At 38.3% G+C, this 21,822-nt stretch overlaps 1 protein-coding gene across 1 annotated transcript in view; it reads right to left on the bottom strand.

Moving 5' to 3' along the window:
- Positions 1–762: 762 nt before the first annotated feature.
- Positions 763–21,822, bottom strand: part of REV3L (REV3 like, DNA directed polymerase zeta catalytic subunit) — a gene marked incomplete at its 5' end in the record, with an annotated part of 48,463 nt that continues 27,403 nt past the window's right edge. The window contains 13 exon segments of the mRNA XM_010166236.2: positions 763–1,926; positions 3,662–3,871; positions 5,372–5,618; positions 6,526–6,716; positions 8,623–8,760; positions 10,515–10,629; positions 11,677–11,786; positions 12,443–12,649; positions 13,513–13,621; positions 14,632–14,876; positions 17,814–17,955; positions 18,965–19,083; positions 19,711–19,829. Of these exon segments, the coding sequence (XP_010164538.2) occupies positions 1,786–1,926; positions 3,662–3,871; positions 5,372–5,618; positions 6,526–6,716; positions 8,623–8,760; positions 10,515–10,629; positions 11,677–11,786; positions 12,443–12,649; positions 13,513–13,621; positions 14,632–14,876; positions 17,814–17,955; positions 18,965–19,083; positions 19,711–19,829 (2,093 nt within the window).

Genomic DNA, 21,822 nt, shown 5'->3' on the forward strand with positions numbered 1-21,822 from the left:
TCTGAATTTCCCAGGAATCCTGGTTTTGTCCATAAAACCAGGAGTGGTTTGAAGATGAGCACATGCCCATTTACTCCAGTGCTCAAGGTTACCTCGTGCAGTTAAATGTCATTTAGTATTTTTATTTATCCCCGAAGCACTGCCCAGTGCTGGATTGTACCGCAAGCACCAAGACGTTAGTCCTGGCATCTGCACTTTCATTCTGTACGTGAGCGACGCTGGAATGCAGGAGTAGGCAAAGTTTTGTGCCTTGATGGTTTTTCTTTTGTTTGTTTGTTTGTTTGGGTTTTTTTGTTTTTTTTTTTAGTTATTTCACATCATATAGCAGTGTGATCTGTGGCTGTTCTATTATAGATATTTAATAGTTTTTATTCTGCTTGGTGTGGGTTTACATCGTACTGTATAATGTGAAATTTAACAGACTGACTTGTGTGTTGAATGTAATAAATTCTTAACTGGAAAAGGCACTCAGGTTCCTTGATGTAAATAAAGTTTTGTTCTATTTTTCAAAGCTACTCTGGACTTCAAATTTAAAACTTACTCCTGTTTTGATTAATGGAAAACTGGAAATGTTTCTCTTCTGGTTTGGGGAAGGCCTCCAAGAACTGATACCGAGGGTTTTGGATCGTGAAGCTTAAGCTGGAAACTGAAATGCAGATTCTTAACCCTTCTTTGAGCAGTTTTATTTATGTTACTATTTCTGTGCCAAATGGGGGAAACAAAGGTGTCTGCAGTTGAGCGTAAATATAAAAGAGCATGTAATTTTTACCATATCATTTTATTCAACTTTAATATGGTTTCCATTATTAACTTCTAAAACAAAATGATTTCCAGTTTAGAAAACAATGCACTGACCACATAATTCCTTTTCCGTTTTATACAGTTATACAAATATTCTAAATACACATTTTGTCAAGATGGTGGCAAATAAGATTTAACTGTACAGTACATAAGGAAAGAAAATATTTTAAGCATATTTAGAAGCAATAGAAATGTCTATACAAAACAAGCAAAAATGGAATAAAATTTTATATTTAAAGTATTGCAACAGTCCCACAGGTTTGTAACAAAAATGTCTTTGCACAGTTCCTCACAATGCCCCATTGATAGCTAAAGCAAGACAGCAATTTTTAGAAAATAATGTTTCAAAATGCTACACATGATACTACTGCTTGCACAGTCTGATCAAAATAACAATCTACTTGGAATCAAGCAAAACTTAGGAGGAGATATACCAACCGACTTTAAAATTATCTGTATAAAAGTCATTGCACATTATTTTACTCAGTTGTTTTGAAAAGTAAAAAAGTGTATTTACAAAATATTTCGCAGACAAAATTATAAAGTGAATGGAGAATATATAAGTAACACGTCTTGATACTGACAGTTCAAGAACACACACTAATGGTTTTATCGTTTCAAGAGGTTTTCAGTGCTCCTTCCTCCAGGAAGTAAACTTGACTTCTACTTTGAAATGGATTTACAAGATGTTACACATAGCTATTTCAACATCAGCATTATAAAACAGTATGTTAGAAACATGAAAGAAGGAAGAAATTTGTACATCTTAAAAAGTGAGCTATTCATAGATCAACAAATGTATTTATTTATTTTTTTTAATTTAGTTAGGATAAGCGTTCATTATTTCTTCAGATAATAAACCCCACAGTTAAAATGGAAATCCTGGACTAGATGAGAATTGAAAAAGCACCATGCACAATAGTCTTAGTGTGGTAAACACTGAAAAAAAAATATAGCACCTGGAATCCTGTAACACAGATTCATTTAAAACTGCTCAAGCAGCTGGCGAAGGTACGGTGCCTTTGACAGTTCTCGGCTTACTCTGGACAGCTTGAAGAGTACTGGGCAGTTGAGGGAGACACACTGGATCTGTCGATCAAAGCAGCCTGTACAGTTCTTGCATATCTAGATTACACAGGAAAAAGCAAAACTGATTATTTTAAACTTAACACAAGCAAGGCATAAATCGCTTGGGACTCAATGTTCTATCAGCAGAACAGGCACAGCCCTACCAGCACCACGCTGGTAGCTGTTTGTTTCCCTTCTTTCCACGTTAAACTTATGTGGGCACCAGCCACCCTCTCAGCCAGACCTGGATCAGCACCAAATCCCTGCAGACCAGAACCTCAGACTGACACTGGCTGGAGAGGAGCTGCCCCGCTTGGCCAAGTCCCACACGCTGCACCTCGAAAGATACCGGTCCTCTGAGCTGCCGCCGTGACCAAAAGGAACAGGATTTACACAGATTGGTCCAGGTTTGTAACCACCAGAAGAGCCCCAGAAAGAAAAGTCTACCCTAGTTCTACTGAAAGGGGCTGTGCCTGGTCTGAACACAAGGGACCAAACTCTGGTACTCGAGACACTTCCTAAGTTCAATCTGCTTAGAGAGGAGAAGCGTATGGCCTTAATCTATGGCATGTAATTTTTAAGTGCATTTTAAAATAATGTATGATTCAGTGTTCTATGAGTTTTCTACTGCCTCCAGCATGTTTATAATCTAGGAGGGCCAACAATTTAAGCTGTGAAGGATATATATACATCTTCGTATTAAAGTGAGACAGAGGCTCTCACAGAGAGGCTGAGTCATCAAACGCCGACTGGGAGGGGGATCCCAGCCAGGCCTTGGCGACCTGTCGCATGTTGCAGGGACAAGAGAATGTTCTTTCTGATCAAACCCACTGATCCTTCTGTGGATCTGCCAAGTTCTCATTTATTCCAGAACAAAAGCAATGTCAAAGGTTCAGAGGACCACTGGAAAACTGCAGAACATGCATCACCTTCCTCTACTGCCATTTACAATGCAGATCAGAACAAATACTACAAAATACAGCAAGAAATAGAAGTCCACACCTCAGTAATGCAATATTTATGAGGAGTGAATTCTAATGGTTTTCTAGCCCCATGGGAACCTATCAAATCAATGCCTGGGCTACAGGAACATTTATATCCGTGACATTCAGACAAGTCTTTAAAATGGTTCACATGCTAGTGCTAAAAATCAATTCTGACAAAAATATTTATTAATTATAAAAAAAGGATAGCATGAAAATTAGGTGTGGATATGCAAATGTTTCTGCAAGGGGAGGCATTGTGCTTTGCTATCATATATTCGTGAGCACAGCCAGCTACCCTCTTAATTGACTTCTAGCTCAAGGGAGAAAAACAGCTTGGAAAATTCCTATCCAGAGGAAATGTAACAAGAAAGCCCCCGAGCTAAAACTCATCCAGGTTATACATACCAATAAATACATTTTCTGGGACAAAGGTTTTTGTTACTAGAACATCATCAGTTATTTTAACGCAAAAAAAGGTGAATCTTTAATACTTTTACAATTCTCCATCACTCGTATTATAAAAAGGCACCTACAAACCATGTAAGATACTCTTTAAAAAAGAAAAAGGAAAAAAGCATCTTCTGTTCTGATCCCCCCCCCCACCTTTGCCTTCAGTTTTGCACAAAGCTAAGGGGAGTAACAGCTGCTATGCTGCCTTCAGCAGCAACGGGAAAAGCAAACAAGCTGTAACACGTTTAACACCCGGATTGTACTTCCCATTTCTGTTGGGGACATTCAGGAACAGGCCGCTTTGAAATTTCATCCCGTCTTTGGCTGACAGACATCTGCCAATGCTTTAATCATACCTTGAGCAGCTGTTCTTGCTTACGCTCCAGCTCTCGGATTTCTTGGTTGAGAATCACTGCCACATGCTGTGGCTGGCTTCTGCATTTATTACAGATCCCATACTGGGTCAGTTCATCACACACGGGACAGTGTAAGGTCGTGAAATACTGGGAGATTGTGCCTTTGCGTCCTTCTAGCTCGCTGCGGGCGGCCGAGGCAGCTTTTTGAATCTGTTAAAAAAAATTAATTAGGAGGTAATGAACTTTCAAGAGAGCAGCTCGCCTTATTCCTAGATTACATAGCCTGGTTTTAAAAGGAGCATGAAAGTGCAGCACAGCCTGCAGGGCACAGTTTCATACACAAATGATTTACATGGATCGCATCACTTGCCCTGAAACAATAGACTGAACAGAGCCCACCCACACCTACTTCACAGGGAATCTCACCAGAAAAGAGCAAGAGGAACCAAAGAAATCCCCAGTCACATGCTAAAATCCCGGTCTCTCAAACTCTGTCTCCTGCAGTTGCTCCTTGGTAGATGATGATCTACTTCACATCCAAACGTGCCTCCAGATCCTGCCTCCCCTCAAGTTTCTGTGCTGCTGCGGTCCCGGTCACAGAGCTGTCACCATCCTTTTGTCTGTGGCTCTGGCTCATGCTCTGATCTCCCTGGACAAAACTCCACCACCACCCCCTCATCCAGAGAAGTTTGTTCTCTGCACTCGCTCCTGGAGCTGCATGACGTACGCTTTGTGCTTTCCTTCACTCTCCAGCTTCAAACACCCAGCTGCTCTGCTCCCTGTGACCTCCTCCCTGGCCCTGCAGAAAGTCAGGGCTCTTCCTGTCTTTTTAGAGCAGCTTGTTGGAGATGCTGCAGGTGACTTGTCACAGTGCCATCAGAAAGGTAGAGAAAAGAAGCAGAACTGAAGTCAACTGAGGCTATATAAAGTCTGCAGAAGGAAACATGATGTACTACTATGCTGCCAAAGTCTACACTAAGCAGAGTAACCAAACTACACAAATACACTGTCTTTCACGGTCCCTTTCTGTGGGGGCAATCACAAACTAAAATCATAGAATCATAGAATGGTTTGGGCTGGAAAGGACCTTAATGATCATCTAGTTCCAACCCCCCTGCCATCAGCAGGTACACCTTCCACTAGACCAGGTTGCTCAAAAATCCACGTATCTAGCACTTCTCTTCCTGCATCTCAATGATTTCTTTAACTTTTAGGAAAGTCAGTTTTGGATATAATTAGTTTAAAATTTCTGGTGATTGAGACTTTTCAAAAAGTGTTCCTGCTGCATTACCACCTTTTCTATAAAGAGGAAAGATCTTCAAAACGTCTTGGTAAAACAAGAGGTCCAAGATCTACTATAGAGAGATTTAAAAGGTGGTACAGCCAAATGGATGCATATGCAAGTACTGCTAAAAATATACAGCTATGGCAAAATATTCTTTTAAACTATGGAAGGAGTCAGAAAATAGAATGGATGACAGTGTGATCAAACCTGCACAGAAGGGCTGGCAGGAAAAGCTGATTTACTAAGTGAAAAAAAATACACAGAATACGTAAGAATCAGGTCTGCATGTTTGGGCATCAAACACTGCCTTGTAAAATAATCTTTGCTGTTGCCTCATATAAACCCCATTCCATTAACAGTGACGATAAAAGCAGACACGGAATAGATGCACTGCATTTGTAATCTCTTTGTTTTCACTCGCTCACCCGTGGCAACTCATGGTACCAGCTGAAGACGTCTATGCCAATAAGTGAGAACACCCTGGCCAGCGGCGGCAGGATTTGTTTGGTGATGTAGTAGGTAGCGTTCAGCCTGAGGTTGGGGTCCTGCAGGACCTCGATGGGCCGCCTCACCAGCTGTATCAGGGGCAGGCCGGGCATGCCGTACACAATGACGTAGGGCACTCGCTCCCCAACTCGCGGTTCTGAGCGGCGGTCATAGGCCAGCATCCTCCTGTTTAAAAACAGCCTTTAGAATGCGCTCAGAGACAACTTCCTCGTCATTTCACTTGCTTGTAACGTTCCCCATCTGATTACATTAGTAACTCACCAGGTGACTGAAGTGAGTGTCTATTATGAAGCACAGGAGAACCTTGGTTCATTTTTAATTTGCCTCAGGATCAGACCCAAATTTTAGAACCTGGAACATGAGCCCTAAAGGTATGTCCTGTTTCAGGTCACTTGGATTTGCACACAGGTTGCTTTCTAGCTACCCCCTCCTTAATGAAATATTTTAATAAAGGGCAGCCAGGGTACCCAAAAGAGCTGAAGTACCCAGAAAGCAAAGGACTATTCATAGTTCAAAGCAGGTATCAATCCACGACTTGAATTCAATTTTATTTAAAAAGCACAGCTTAATTTCAAGACATTTTATATTACACAAGGAGACAAAATGTGCCAGCTCACATTATCTATTACTGATAAAAAATACTGACAGGATGAAATATTATCTTTAAGTAAGGTACTTTTAAAAGAATTAAAAATTATGCCTGGCAATGTATTTCACAGCATTGAGAGACACCACTATTACAATTTTTAGCATATCTAATACCCATGAGGGATGGGCAACCCTGGAGAGTCAAGGCCTGGTACAAAAAACCAAAGCATAAGTAACAGCAGTGAACACAACGTTACAGTGTCCTGACAAGAGACCTTGCTCTTGAACATGGGTGGCTCTTTCCAGGACTACAAAATGGCTTTCTAGGACTGTCTGAAGCCTCATCTCTCTTCACACATGGAAGAAAGTCAGAGCCAACTGCTGCAACAATATCTGAAGGACACATCTCACTGCTACCCGTAACTTGGCAGTACAAAGGTCAAGAGAAAAAATATCTATGATGAACACTCCTTAATCTGATTACCTGGTGATTTCCAGGGCTGGTACACAGGATCCCGGTCTGTAAGCTGAGCTCCCTCTGTACTCTTTTGCAAAGATGAAGTCTTGCATGCTGGCTTTTCCTTCCAGTAACTTCATGCATTGATTCTGAACGTACTGCTTGATCTGACTTATGTCCCGCGTTTCAAATAGCAGCTTGATAGAACACTCAAGTATCTTTACAACCAAAGGAGAAAGGTGAGAAAAACATGTATGTTTAACTAAAAAATAATTAATTCCAAATAATTAAGTAAATTATGTGGAAATATTAATAGGCTGCTTAGAAAAAGTATCAGTTGTGAACTAGAATGTTTATATGACTAATGGTTGCACTGTCTTCCACTCCAAGACATTCATTAACACAGTACCAGACAGCTTTTTCTTAGTTTGACACATCTTTCATGACATTATGAATATTCCAGCACACAGTTACAGAGGTTTTCCAGAGTATGAGAATACATTTTTTTCCCATCATCTAAAATGTTTTGCCATGAGTTTCTGATCACTTCAACAAAGAAAAGAATTTGGATTAGAAAGAAAATGGAAGTAAATCACAGAATGGTAGGGGTTGGAAGGGACCTCAGGAGATCATCTAGTCCAACACCTCTGCCAGGGCAGGTTCCCTACAGCATGTTGCACAGGAAAGCATCCAGGTGGGTTTTGAACATCTCCAGAGATGGAGACTCCACAACCTGTCTGGGCAGCCTGTCCCAGTGCTCCGTCACCCTCACAGTAAAGAAGTTTTTCCTTAACTTTGTGTGGAACTTCTGGTGTTCCAGCTTTTGCCCATTGCCCCTTGTCCTGTCACCGGGCACCACTGAAAAGAGTCTGGCCCCATCCTCTTGACACCTGCCCTTTAGATATTTATAGAAATTGATAAGATCCCCTTTCAGTCTTCTCTTCCTCCTAAGTGGTTACCCTTCTTACTGGGATAAATTTGTTTTGACTTGATTAAGAACAAGAGCCTTTTTAATTCCCCAATACATAGCTTAAAATAAACAGGCAAGGAAGCTTATTTTAACTGAATTCTTAGCTAAACTTTATTTCTGTAAATGAGCTATTTAGCAGACACATCAGTGTCCCTCACTCATCTTGGCAGTAATACTTCCAGTTAAAGTGAACTGGATCAAGACTGGTCTTCTGGAAAACTTACATGAGGCTGAGGGCTTTTTATGGGGTTTCTAGAAGCTGAAAGTGAGTAGTTAGGATGGAAAGTGCAAGTCCTTGTAATGTTGTGCAAGATCTTCAATTTCTCTTTCAAACAGCTCATACCAGATAAACAAAGTCTCGGACAACTCACAAGGACTAGAAACTCTGAGAAAGGACAAATAAAGAATAGAACAGACTAGACTATTTCAGTTGGAAGTGACCTACAATGATCATCTAGTCCAACTGCCTGACCAGTTCAGGGCTAAGCGAAAGTTAAAGCGTGTTATTAAGGGCATTATCCAAATGCCTCTTGAACACTGACAGCCTTGGGACATTGACCACCTCTCTAGGAAGCTTGTTCCAGTGTTTGATCACCCTCTTGGTAAAGAAATGCTTCCTCATGTCCAGTTTAAATCGCTCCTGGTGCAGCTCTAAGCCATTTCCATGTGTCCTGTCAGCACCTCCCTCTCCACTTCCCCTCCTCAGGAAGCTGTAGAGAGTGATGAGGTCACCCCTCAGCCTCCTTTTCTCCAAACTAGACAAAGCCAGAACCCTCAGCTGCTTCTCACAGGACATGCCTTCCAGTCCTTCCACCAGCTTTGTTGCCCTCCTCTGAATGTATTCAAGGACCTTCACATCCTTCTTAAATTGTAGGACCCAGAACTGCACACAGCACTCACGGTGAGGCCGTGTCAACGCTGAACACAGCGTGACAGTCACTTCTCTTGACCAGCTGGTTACGCTGTGATTGATGCACCCCAGGATGCGGTCTGCACTCTTGGCTGCCAGGGCTCACTGCTGACTCATATTGAGTCTGCTGCCAACCAGCACCTCCAGATCTCTTGTACATACAATGTGTTAATGTATATTAAATACACAGTGAAGTAACAGTATGCTATTATTTCATTCAGGAAGAAATGTGGAAGTATTTTACCTTGGAAACAGCAGGACAGGAGTCCCTTCGGACTGTCTCTATGCCTTTTGCATCAAATACTGGGTCCTTCTGGTCCAGTGTTTCATACATGTAACCCACGTATCTCTTTTTAGTTTGCAGGACACATGGCAAGTAGACCTGGAATATTTAGAAAGAAGACAGTGCAATCTGGCATGTGCTGGGAACATAAGGTGGCTCTGAACATCGTGAGTTCCTAAGGAGTACTTTGCTTTGTTGTTGGTCTTTTGTTTATTTGTTTGTTTTTTGGGTTTTTTTTAATCATTAAATCCACTAAACTAGATCAAAAGACTGTTAAAGGATGGCCGAGGAAGTTGTGGTTTAGTGGTATTCCATTCTTAAGTCACTTTATATTTCATCTAGCTGTAAAAGCTAAGCAACCTGAAGCTCAGATGAAAAGTGACACACAGTATAGTTTGAGTACCCTTACTTTTCTGGATTGCATCTGTCAGCATTTTAAATGTAACTGTGTTATCCCTCTTTCTTAAAATGACAACTTCATTCTAAATATTAGAGAAGAAAACTTTAACAGCAAAAGTAGTGGCTTTGAACTTTCTATTTTCAAACTTCATCTAATTACGAGGTGCCTAAAATCATTAAGTATCTTGATTTGGGGAAAGCATGCTTTTAAAATGCCTGTGCTTGGAGAATGGTTTCCTCATGAAAGGATTTTAAGGATCAAGGTCTCTTTTGCTTGTTTTCTCCAACCTCTTATGCCATTCTTGATTGTGTCAATATTCCTTGACCAGTTTTAAAAGCAAGAATAGGGAACAATGTCTTCCTAGGGTAACACCACATCTTCCTGGCTCTCATGGAAGAGGCGGCAGCAAATTTAGATTGACTCAGGCTGAAGAAGGTCCTGCACATAGTCGTTCTACTTCTGCAACAGATGCTCCAGCTTTGAGGCATTTTCCTCTTCCTATGTTAGAAAGCTACCCTAGGAGAGTACTCAATATTTGACTTACAAGTGAATAAGGGCACTCGGACATCTTCTCAAGTATTTTTCTCTTGCAGAGAGTATTTTTTTTCTGGCTCATTACTCCTTCAGCTTAATGACACACAATTGCCTCCGAAGTGGGAAGGGTCCCTGTACTTCAGTCAGTGAGGAAAAGTTTCTGTGCCTTCCATAGGCACCCTGACTTTTCTTGCTCATATTTTTCTACTGTATTGTCTCTGAAAAATGGCAATTTGCTTACAAATTCTGATTGAACCTGTTGAGTCAACTATATACTTTGAAACTATCTGGAGCACCTGAATTGATTGCTAATGACTGTCCAATTATAAACTTCCACCAAAATTAGTACCACATTGCCTTGCTCTTCTATAAAGGCCTTACTGTCCTTCATACTTCTTCCAAAAGCCTACTGAAAGGATTTTTATGATTTTTCACTTTAGATGTCTATGTATTACATGGACATATCCTGAAGTGTGCTAAAGCTGGCTGAAGAATAAATATTAGGCTTTTAATTAATGCACTGGAATCACTTCAAGGGAAGGTGTACATTTTCTCTACCAAGCTGCACACATTGGTTTGATTGTATGTATGTAATACAAAACTGAGGGAGACACATCCAAAAATTGATGAGACAGGAATTTCAAACTGCCTGGTGCTGCCAGCGCAACAGGCCACCAGGCAGCCTGATGTGAAAGTAGGAATATTTCTTTTTTGTTGTTCACGCTGCAGTGCTCCTCTGACAAGGTCCCTGGGGCATTAAGCAGCTTGTGATACAGCCACAGAAGCAGCGCAGCACACGACTGTTGTACATCCTTATGCTACATTAGTGTCCAGAATAATCTTTTATCTTCACTTTTTATTTTTTAGGATAACAATGTTTTCACTCAACACACTTGCAAGTAAAGTATTTTCCTTTTACCTTTTCAAACTTCAGTTTAACAGGTTTGGGGTTTGTTGCTGTTACAGCTTCAGCAATTTCTTGACCAATCTTAAAAGACTGCTCCTTTGTGGCTCCTTTCAAGAGTACAAACATGCTACGAGAAATCAGACGTAGGAAATAAGCACACATCTCTTCAACATAGTTCCTGAAACTTATAAGCCTTAGTTTCCTGGTGGCAATACAGGGTTGTTACCAATTCTGTTCCCTTCCTTCAGCTACAAAAGCCCAAAACATGGGAAACTTCAGCATTCAGTATGAGATGAGGAGTGCCAAAGGCACGATGAACACTGCGACTCTCTGGCAAGGCAGGGACGTGACTGCTCCCAGGTACTGCAAAACTCAAGTTCCCATGAGAGCACTGGGAAGAGCTCTGGGTACCCCCTTTTTCCCCCACTATGGGAAGCAATAGGATTTGATGTCCTTTCTCCAACAATTTTTTTCTTTTGGTGAAGCTGCTATGAATTTAGTATCTTTGAAATTTCAAGTCTTTTATCAAATCTGGCTGAAATCAATCATTGGATTCACAAGTAATTAAGGAAGGACAGCCAGACAAGCTTTGTTACCTGTGGCTGAAAAACTATCCAAGTCTAGCACCAGAGATGGATACGCCTGGAGCATGGCTATTATTTAGATGAAAGATTGACTAAGAAAGAGGAGATATTTATATGATGTATGTCAGGCAGCTTAATTGTACCTTTGTACACTCTGGTGGCTGCTTCTGAATTGAAACTTAAAATAGTGCCTTCCTCTAAGTATCAACATGCAATGCCTATTATATTATAAATATTATATTTTCCAAAATAAAAACGGCATCAGAAACACACACAAAAATACTAATTTGATAAATAAGACTTACATTAATTCACACCTGAAAAAATAGAGATGCCCCTTGCTTTCTCTTCCACATGATTTTCAAAAGAAAGGAAACCCTCAAAGTGTTTTTTAAGAGTCTTAAAAGAAACTCCCCCCAAAAAAATTATTTACTTTGCATATTTTGCAAGACAGTAAGCAACATCCCAAAGAGGGTCCACATACTCTTTGCAGTATCATATATTCCCCTTGTTGAGACAAAAAAGAAAAAAAAAAATCTCTGAAGACCTACTATGGTTTTAAAACATGTAAGAAGCAGATGATTAATTACCTGTCAGTATCACCATACACAACGTGAGCACCCCATTTTTTCGTATCGTTCACCAGTTTTATAGCACGCTCCAATGTTTCTCTGGCTTTGTGGACAATGCTGTCCCCAACCTGCAAAGTTAAGGGTAAATGGAAAATCTTTATTCTGTTGCTAAATCCAATACTAGCTCTTGGTAAACACAGTCTAACGTTGCTTGATCTGTGTATGAAAATTACTGTATTGTGACAATATATTTTATTTCATGGTTTAAATGCATATAATAAATAAAAAGGTTGCTTATATTACCCCAAAATAGCAAGAATGAGCAATCAAAAATTATTAAGAATTAAAATAAAGGAAAAATTGGTCTAAACTTCTTTAGGCATATTAAAAGGAGGAAGCATAAGGAACCAGACAAGATCACTTAGGATCATTTCCTCTAGTTTTTGATTCTGCTGATTTTTCCTTTTATGAAAACTATTGAATAGCTACAATGTTTTATTTTATCTCCACTATTAGAATTGTAATCCAATCTGCCTTTGGAAAGAGTTCTATAAAAATGCCAACTCCAAATGCTCTTTTATGGGAAGAAGAAAAATAAGATTTTTTTTTTTTAAAGAATTATAAATAAACCCCGAGTTTTTGATTTTCAGCACTAGAAATAAAAAACAGCTTTTATGAAGGTATTTAGATTAAATATGTTTTGAATAATACTGTGTTATCTGACTATACTTTATTAATAGTGTCTTTTCCACAGTTTTTCTGCATTTTTATCTGCAACCCTTACCTCAGTGCATGGCATTCTTCCAGAAAAATTAGCAGCAGTATAACCAAATGTAAAATTAGCTATAAATTTTAGACCCAATTGACGAGCTTCAAGCATTCGAGTTATAGCCTTGTCGTGCTTATAAGTCTTCATTGACTGTTTCACCATTATCCTAGTCTTCAAGATCTCTTCTAGCATTCTTGGTAGCACACCCTTTCTTACTGAAGGCTGCCATAAAGGGAACAAAGAAAAAAAATTATGTTAAAAAGCCCAACCTAAACTTTCAGAAGTAAAAGCAAAACCCAGAACTGCTAGATAATCACTGGTAAGAGGACAAATTAATTAGCAAGATGCCCTAGGCACCAGCGGTTTGGCTCTTCCCACAAATATTACAAGCAACCTAGAATAGAGGCAAAGCTCTTAAGGGCAGGGTAAATAGCTTTTTGTTCTTTGTTTTCATCAGCCCTGCTAACGCAATGTTTAGATAACCTTATTAACTAAAAATGGGGCTTCGACAGTTAACTGTTAATTCTCAAAATGTTAAAATGCTAAGGAGATATTGTCTTTTAAAAATTCTTTACTTAATGTTTTTGTTTTACATTAAATATATGTAAGTTGGTGATTGGCTAATTAAGAGGTGCAGGCCATATTTATTTATTAATTACAAATCAGCCAGCAGTACACATAACATAAAATGAGAACAATAGAAAGCAAGTCAGGGAGTTTCATCTCCCGAAGCGTGACTCTTTTTCTAGGAAAGCATTCTGCTATGCAGGCAGGAGGAGAATAAAGTGTTACACACAGATAATTACTGTTTGATCCCCCAATTGCACAAGTAAAATACAGTTTAATTATAGATGAAATAAGCTTTCAGTATAAATGAAAGCATAAAGATGACATTCTATTTCCTGAACCGCCAGAAGTTCAGCACTCTGACAAATATCAAAAAACACTGGAAAATGAGAGACTGAATCTCCCCCCTTCTGTCTGCTCTTAATGCAGCAAAATATAAGCTCTAATATCAATTTGATCTTAAGCCAGTCAGCCAACAGGAAGTGAAAATGCCTGTCAGAGAGCACTAATATCATTACCTTGACAAAAGCTACTCCACTGGGTGACACTGTGATATCATGCCTGATCTGGTACAGTAAGTCAGGAGGTACTCTGAGAGATGTACAGCCAAATTTGAATGCGTCATATCTAATCAAGAGAAAAATTAAATATGAAGATAATTCATCCATTTACAGCCTGATCAAGCAAAACCATCAACTCACATTAAAATGTTGAGAATGTCAGCAAGGATAGAATCACAATTATAATCTCAGGTATAAACAAACAAACAATCGTTTAAAATTTCTTAGTTACATGCAAAAGGTTCTAGGAATAAAGTAGTAATACCTGGCTAAATTCCAACATATGTAATCTATCAGTTCTGCTCTATGCTAATGCATTATTTCCAAATGCTGAGTTAGTGGAGACATGTACTCATACTGTAATCCCACATGGAAAGCAGGCACGTTTACCACATTACACAGTGCATATATTTGCCTCCTACAAATTCAGAGTTTCAAATCAGAAATTTGAAAATCTGATGGTGACATCTAGCAAGCACTGCATGTAACTTCTCATTCTCCCAAATATTGTTTTATAGAAGTAATTATAATGAGCAATGAGATTTTTTTCCAATTAACAGAACTACTGTTAATCTCAATATGAGATGCTACACAGAATAACTCATTGTATCTTTTAATTTTGAATAGTTAAGACCAGAGAGAACTACAATTGTTAAAAGAGAACAACAATTTATTAACATACAGAGGAATAATACTAGTCCAGTTTTGAAAATAGGTAGTAGATTTATATACCATTTTAACTTATTTTGAAGCAATACTGGAAACTAGCATCACCACAATAATGGAACAAATGTACACACATGCACATACAGAGTTAATTTTTTTTTTTAACAGAACAGAGCCTAATTCTGTATTTAATTAAAAATACATATTGATATGAATATGCATGTGTGTGTGTGTGTACACACACACACACACACTCACATGGCAGATCTTTATCTTCTCTATTGTAACAGAAAATGGTGCTATTAATACTTGCCCACTGTGTCCAATGACAACCCAGGGTTCTCAGTACCTTAGAAAAGATGCTGAAGTCTCTACAGAATCGAAGTTTGTGAGAAAAGAATAACAACTTACTTTCCCAGGTTTTCAACATGTCCCAGGCAGGTTGAAAAACAGTAGTTGTAGGCTATCACAATGGAAGGATATAACGACTGGAAATCTAATACAAGAACAGCATTGCTGTAGAAGCGAGATTCTGGCTCCATTATTAAGGGAACACACTGCGGGGCTTTCATTTGAGCTCGTTGCTGGACACTGGGTGTCACAGGAATATAATTCATTGGCTTTGCGATACGCAGCATCATAGACTCCACACGATACTGCAAAACAGTTTGGAAATAATAATTATAATAATTATAATTTCAAAAATGCAGAATAAACATGGGTATATTAAAACTGGATAAATACTCACTTACACATCGTGAATTTAAAGTACGGACAACTAGTTTTCCAAAATAAATAGCCATACTCTTATTTTTAATGTATATTTTCTATCATATACAGTGGAACTTTTCCATGTGTTTCATCATTTAGCTCTAAGCATTGAAAAACAAGTACGTCTAATTTTTATCTATGGAAAAAATAAACATCCAGCTCAGGTTAAAAAATAAAGCATCCAACAACCCACAAATATATATATGGATGGCCACGCTACAGTCTGTGAATGAGCATTTGCTAAACTGTATTTTTGTTAGACTCGGAGAACATTGAAGAAAACAAAGTATAATATGCAGTTGATTACCATTTCCCATAGGAATCTGCACAGCAATTTTATTTCAACACTTGGGAAAACAGAGAAGTGACCTGTGAGTTGTATAAGTTGATAATTGCGCCTCCAAGCTTCTAACCATGAGAAGTAACTAGAATATACTTGGCAGCAAGAGAACCAAGGGAAGAATCTAAGTCAGCCCCTTCCCAAAGTCTGCTGCTTTGCACTGGGTATCATGCTTTCTCCCTGATGATGCCACAAGTAGTACAGGAAGCATAAAATAACGAAAAGTTCAAGTACGTTCACCTTGTTCAAGACATCACAAAATGTCACATGTGGAGGTAGCAACATGAGAAAAAAATGGCCCTAGTTATTTATCTATTATTCAATGCTTCAGTAAGGCTTTAAAAGCACTAATAGCTAGGTCTATTCACTGTGTCTGCTCACAATAAAAAATTAAAATAGTTGAAAGTCACATACATGGGTGGCAAAGGACTAAAAATCAAAAAATATCAAAGAACAATCCTATATAATCCTACAATCCTGTGTTTTGTAAGCAACTAAATCACTATTCAAAAGCCCTCTGCCTGATATACTACGTATTCAATCATTCTACTGAGTGAGTTAGGTATAATTTATTTAACTTTGATGTTATAAATGCACTTACAGAACCAACAGCTTTAACAAGACCCTGCCACCTTACAAACAGGTTGGGGCTTGAAAGTGTAGTTTTGCAGCAGCCTAAGATGCTGCTGCCTTGCACTAAATGCGCACTAATTTGTGTCTGGTGATGACATCAGATGTGTGATGAGGTGGTCAGGGACTGCATTTGGCAAGAACTATTTTTTTTTTCTAGTTTTCAGTAAATTATTCAATCATCTGACTAATAATCCATATGTCTATAACAATTACCTGTTAGATTTGTTTAGTCTTCTATGGAATATTCAAGATAGCTTAATAAAAATAAAAGAAAAAATCACCTTTAAAAAAGACCTTGTAAAACTTGCAAAAATATGGAGAAAATAAAATATCTTAAATCAGTTCTTAGTACTATTCCTTTTAACATCTTTTTTCAGCTAAGGAGAAAGGAATAGCTTCATAAAAGGTAGTGACGATTCTTCTGAGTGAAAAAAAAATTGAGTTGACTGGGAATTGTTACAACTGTAATTTTTGTGATCTAGAAAGTTTCAATGGAAACAAAACATACGTGCACAGAAGGGAAGAGAAAAGAACAGTCAGGACAGAAAATGCAGCGTGTTTCTGTTGCTCTCTCCCACTCACAGGCATCTGAGAAAATGACAGGCAGAACAGTCTTCGCAGTCTGCAGTCATGACAGTTAAAGCATACTGGGTGGCAGTGTGCCAGTCCCACCCTCCCTGTCCCTAACTGTGCATTTCTCTTCCTTTGTTCCAACAGCAGTACTTTTCTGATTACATGGTAAACCAGATCAAGGAGCTAAACTGGCAAATACCTATTAAACTTCACCATGGTTCTGCCACCAGTGCACCACCACTACTAAAAAAAAATAGGGCCAGTTCCAGCAAGACCTACAAGAACCTGCACTGGGTCAAGAGAGGACATAGGCAGCTGCAGTCAAAGGAAAAAAAGTGGTGACATTTTTAAACTGGGTTGAATTGTTAAGGAACTGCAGCTTCAGACACTGCATTTCTGGCTGGCTTGAAACTATGCTGCTCTGCTTAGGACATTAGTTTTTAAGTTGTCTTTTTGTCCACAGAAGTTGGCAAAGTAATCAATCCTGGTCAGCTCAACTAAATGTCTATTAAAACAGAAATATGGTAGGAAAGAAGAATTATGGTAAGAAAGAAGACAACAACAGAAGAGCAAACACATGTGAGTAAGAGTAGTTGTCTCTCCTTTCAGGTGCTGTTCACGGCTCATGTGAAGCCATGAAAACAGCCTAGTTAGTCTCGTCACTCAGAACCTGGGCAAGGAAAACCTTTGGTATTACCTGAGACTGCTGGGGTCTCAAACAAAGAGTAGTGTATGTCTCACTCTGTCCTGCTCCCTTTCCTTCTGATGCAAGAATCAAAATAACAGAACCACACACATCTTGCAAGACGTGTACTTAATGAAACCAGAGCCCTTCTTGTCTTATCATCAAATCTGACCCAGAGATCTGCTTCACAGGAAATGTCACTTAGAACATAGCCAATGCAGCTTTGTCTGCCCTGGAAGAAAATAATCTCATCTTTCTAAAACATGCTCAGTTATTTTTCTTAATGTTAAAAGCATTCATTTTCAGATTGATTTGAGAAATACCAACTCAAAGGGAAAACTTAGTGCGTCCAGAGCCAGTAGAAGAGAGACTGGCGTGATTACTCTGTTTTTAACAGCTATTTTTAATCTCTGAGACTAACCATTCAATCCATTATTACTGCTTTTGAATTGTCTTTCTTTATGTTTCAATTTAATGCTATGCAAAACAGTCTTCTGAAAATATATACACTGACTGAAAAGATACTGAAGAACTCAGACATTTGTAAAGACTATTTCACTTTCATGAAGGGTAAGGAAAACTAAATCTTACCTGGGAGCCTCTTGTTAACACGTGTAAGAACTGAATGCCAAAAAGCCTCGCCATTTCACTTGTTCTGTCAATCAAATCCAGCTTGTCTAACAACTGGAGATTCCCACGGACCCGGGTAACATAATGATCAACCATTTTCCATCTGTGAAAGTGAATGCCTCGTTATAAACAATCAGGAGAGTGCTGCTCTTTCTACTAAGAAAAATGTATTTTTATGATAGCTTGTTACAAAACAGCAAATAAATTTCCCCTAGGACATTTTCACATGGCTTTCAAAAATGTAGTGCACATAAACATACACTTATGTATTCTAAAGATATACACAGAATGTGTTACAGCAAACTGCTGTTAAGGCATATCTCAATGACTTACTAAATCCTGTTTTCCTTACTGCCCTAAAGCATTACAGAAACATCAACTCAAGTTTCTCTTCATCTGTTTACACGTCTTTTTTTAACCGAGTGGACTTTTGTGGAAACATCCTTCTGTATTAAGAATACCTACCTCAGCTGAACATATAATTTCAGCATTAAACCAAGTTTTCACCTAGTCGCAAAGTATTCAACTTTTACAGAAACTGTATGTATGTCACAAATGACGTTCAGATCAGTACTCAGTTTTGTGAACTGTTCGTATCACACAATACAAAATCGCTCCAAGGAAGAGTGAAGCCCAGTGCGAGATGTGTTAAATAAAGGTATTTTTAAGCAGCTATAGTGACTGTATTAACATTGTGCATGCTGTTTTGCACTGTTTTTAAGCCTAGCATGGTTGATGTGTACTGTGAAGTAAACAGAAACCTGACAGTTCATTAAAAGTCCTTCTGATGAATAGTATATACAAAATAAAGACATTACAGAACTTAAAAATAGCACATCTATTCAGATGTGTTGAAACTGTAACTGAAAAATGGTTTTGTTTTTGTGTATTTTAAACAGAGAAACAGACAAAGATGAAATATTGAGGATATAACTGCACAATAGAACACAGCAGAACAGGAGAGTAAATATGCTCATGTTGCTGCATATAGATTGTTTTAGTACCTGAGCTAAACTGATTATTTCTTCCTATGCTGACTTTAGCTTATACCTATCCAATGTCAAGAATCTGGTCTTAATAAGAACAAACAAAATGGATTAATAGATCATTACCTGTAGACATCTGCCTTATTATCAAACCAATCAGACAGAACTCGGAAAGTAAATAAAGGAAAACGTTGATGAAGAACATGAAAGCCCACATTTTCGAAAGTGTAATTCATTAGATTCACCTAGAAAAACACAGAGGATGTGATAATATGCATAATGTCTTTCACAGTCAAAGAAATCTCTATTTTTTAAAACTGTAATAACTAATTTATTAGCTTTTAATTAGTATTCTTTGTTAAAAAGGCATACGCTCATATTTAGAAGTCCCTAACTATTCACAACTCAGAAAAGAATATCTCTCATCAACTGAAAAGAATATGTGGAATTAAGTAGATCACAAAGACCAGATCTGAATTTTGTCTGAACAAGATCTGTAAAGACTGAACCATTTGAGTATTAAAAGTAAGGTCATATATAGCAAAACAATTAGTAAGTCTTACAGATTAAAATAAGTTCAAGTATTTAATTTAGTAGAAGTCCCATACTAGCCAAACTGCTAAAACAGGTAAGCTGTTCTCAAAACCCACAAAGAAGTGGGAAAAAGGAATATCATTAAGAAACATTACTGAAAGATAAGGGCTTCAGTGTTTTACATTTTAGCGACAGGCAAAATCCATTCTCACAGAGACGATTCTATTTGGAAAAGTGGACAACTAAAGATAAAAAAGTTATGTAAGTTACATGAAATTTTCAGAGTCTACAATAATCTAAAAAAGAAATCAAATACATTAACCTTTTAAAAACTTTACCTCGTTTCTCATCATTCTCCAAATATTTAAGACAATTCGCCCAACAATATTTATTTCACTCATTGTATCTGATCCATATTCATCCAGCTCAGCTGCAAATCTGTTCTCTTTCTTTTCATCTAAAGACATTAAAAGAGAATATATTTAGACAAGTTATAGGGTGGTCAACACCAGACCAAGCTACGCCTCTTCCAATTTGAGCACTCTAGAAAAATAAGAATTCCTAAAAACTGTTACTGATTGCATAAGATTATTTATTTACCAGTCTTCCACACAATCTCTCAATAAAACTCCTCCAGCTTTTCTGCTCTTGCACATCTCTCTTGAAGGCTCTGGTTTCATTGAACTGGTATCCATGGCAATATATTCCCCACAGTGAATATATTGGTTAGGCAATGCTGAATGTTACTTGAGAGCTAGCTGCATGCACATTAGTGCACAACATTTTTTTTTTTTTTTTAAAAAAAGGTGATTTTGACCCTAATGAGTTTATAACTCAAGACTTTATTTGCAATGATCTTACACAGTCAGAACCAGGTTATGGGAGAGAAAACTCAGTGCCTTTCACACAGTAAAAGCAAACCCACCACAGTGGAAGCAGGTAGACATGAGTTCTGGATAGCACAGACGGAGAGAAAAAGAAAGAGGAAGGGACAAATGCAGAGGCAGAAGTAGCACTCTGAATCTTCCTGTAAGACAGTGGTGACTGTAGCCCAGGAAAGATACCCTCTTTTCCCATCCTTGGGTTTTTTAATACTTCAAAATACTACAACGCAAGAGAAGACAGTCTTCTTGGTACATTTTTCTTAGAACTGCTTTTTTTCAGTCAAAGTTTTGGTGCTCTTTCCTGAGCTAACATAGATGTTTTTTAAAAAGTACAACACAGCTTAAAATTCAAGAAGAAAACACACGGTATTATTTGATCCCCCAGCCTTGATCCTTCTTATTCGTTTAAGACAAGAGAAAGTACTTTGAGGCCATTTTCCCACAATTCTGAATCCATACCCCTTTTTCAACTGCTGGTTGTGTACTCTGCCACTACTCATTTATCAGATATCCCTGTAGAGTACCCTACTAATTAAAAGCGTAACATTGTGGAGAGAGCGTACAGAAGTGTGGAAACACAATGCTTTGCAATAATGATCAGAACTGAACAGTTAGTTCCTCAAACAACCACGAAGCACGTTTACCTTTGAAGATAGAAGTAAAAATTGTCTGAAATTCTGGAGAACTGCTGTCAAACAATGTAATACAGACCAACTTTGTAGGCTGATCTTTCAAATGTGGATCATAGAAGTCAAAAGATGGTTAAGAAAACCTATTTGTCATTTACTGACCTTACCAATAAATCAGAGCCTTGACAAAACTTAGCAAACCTTTCATATACTTTCTCAAAATGTATACCATCTTTTTAACCTCATTAATATTTCAGATTTTTAAGGAGGAAAAATAGCAACTTCTCTTTTTATGTTTCAATGGAAAAAAAAAAGTCCCATAAGCAGCAAGATTTTTTCTTCTGCTTTTCTTCATTTCCACATGCTGGCTCTCCTGCGAAAAGCGAGGAACTGATTTTTGTATTTCCCCCCTTTTTTTTATTGGAAGCAGAAACTACTGCAGAAAGTTCTCCTTTCCACAGTGTCATCCTAGTTCTCCTTTGACTTTTTTTAGGAGATTCCCTATATTTCTTAAGTTCGCTTCATACCTTGTGGGTTAAGACAGGTGACTGTAAGTATACTGTGGTCACAAGAGAGACCCACTGCTCTGATGAATGAGAGACTCTGCATGTGGTGAGCATCATAAAATCACAAAAACCTGTAGTGCTCTACAACTGGTGCGGGGAATATATCACCAGAACCACGTGAGCCTCTTTGGCAACAGAGTTGTTAAGAAGCAGAACTGGACACCCTCCTATCTTTCAAGTATGTGAGATAAAATAAAAAGTCTCCTCTCATCCTGTTACCCGATCCCTGACTTTGAGCTGTGATGCAAAGGAGGAAACAGGAGGCCACAGTGCACACACAAAAAAATGCCACTACGCACAGGCACAGTACTCACTTCTCTTGTGGTGTGTCCTAATGACTTATGAATAGTTCACTTGTAAACGGCAGAGGC

This window comes from Antrostomus carolinensis, unplaced genomic scaffold, assembly GCF_000700745.2.
Source record: "Antrostomus carolinensis isolate BGI_N321 unplaced genomic scaffold, ASM70074v2 scaffold5254, whole genome shotgun sequence".
Lineage (NCBI taxonomy): Eukaryota > Metazoa > Chordata > Aves > Caprimulgiformes > Caprimulgidae > Antrostomus > Antrostomus carolinensis.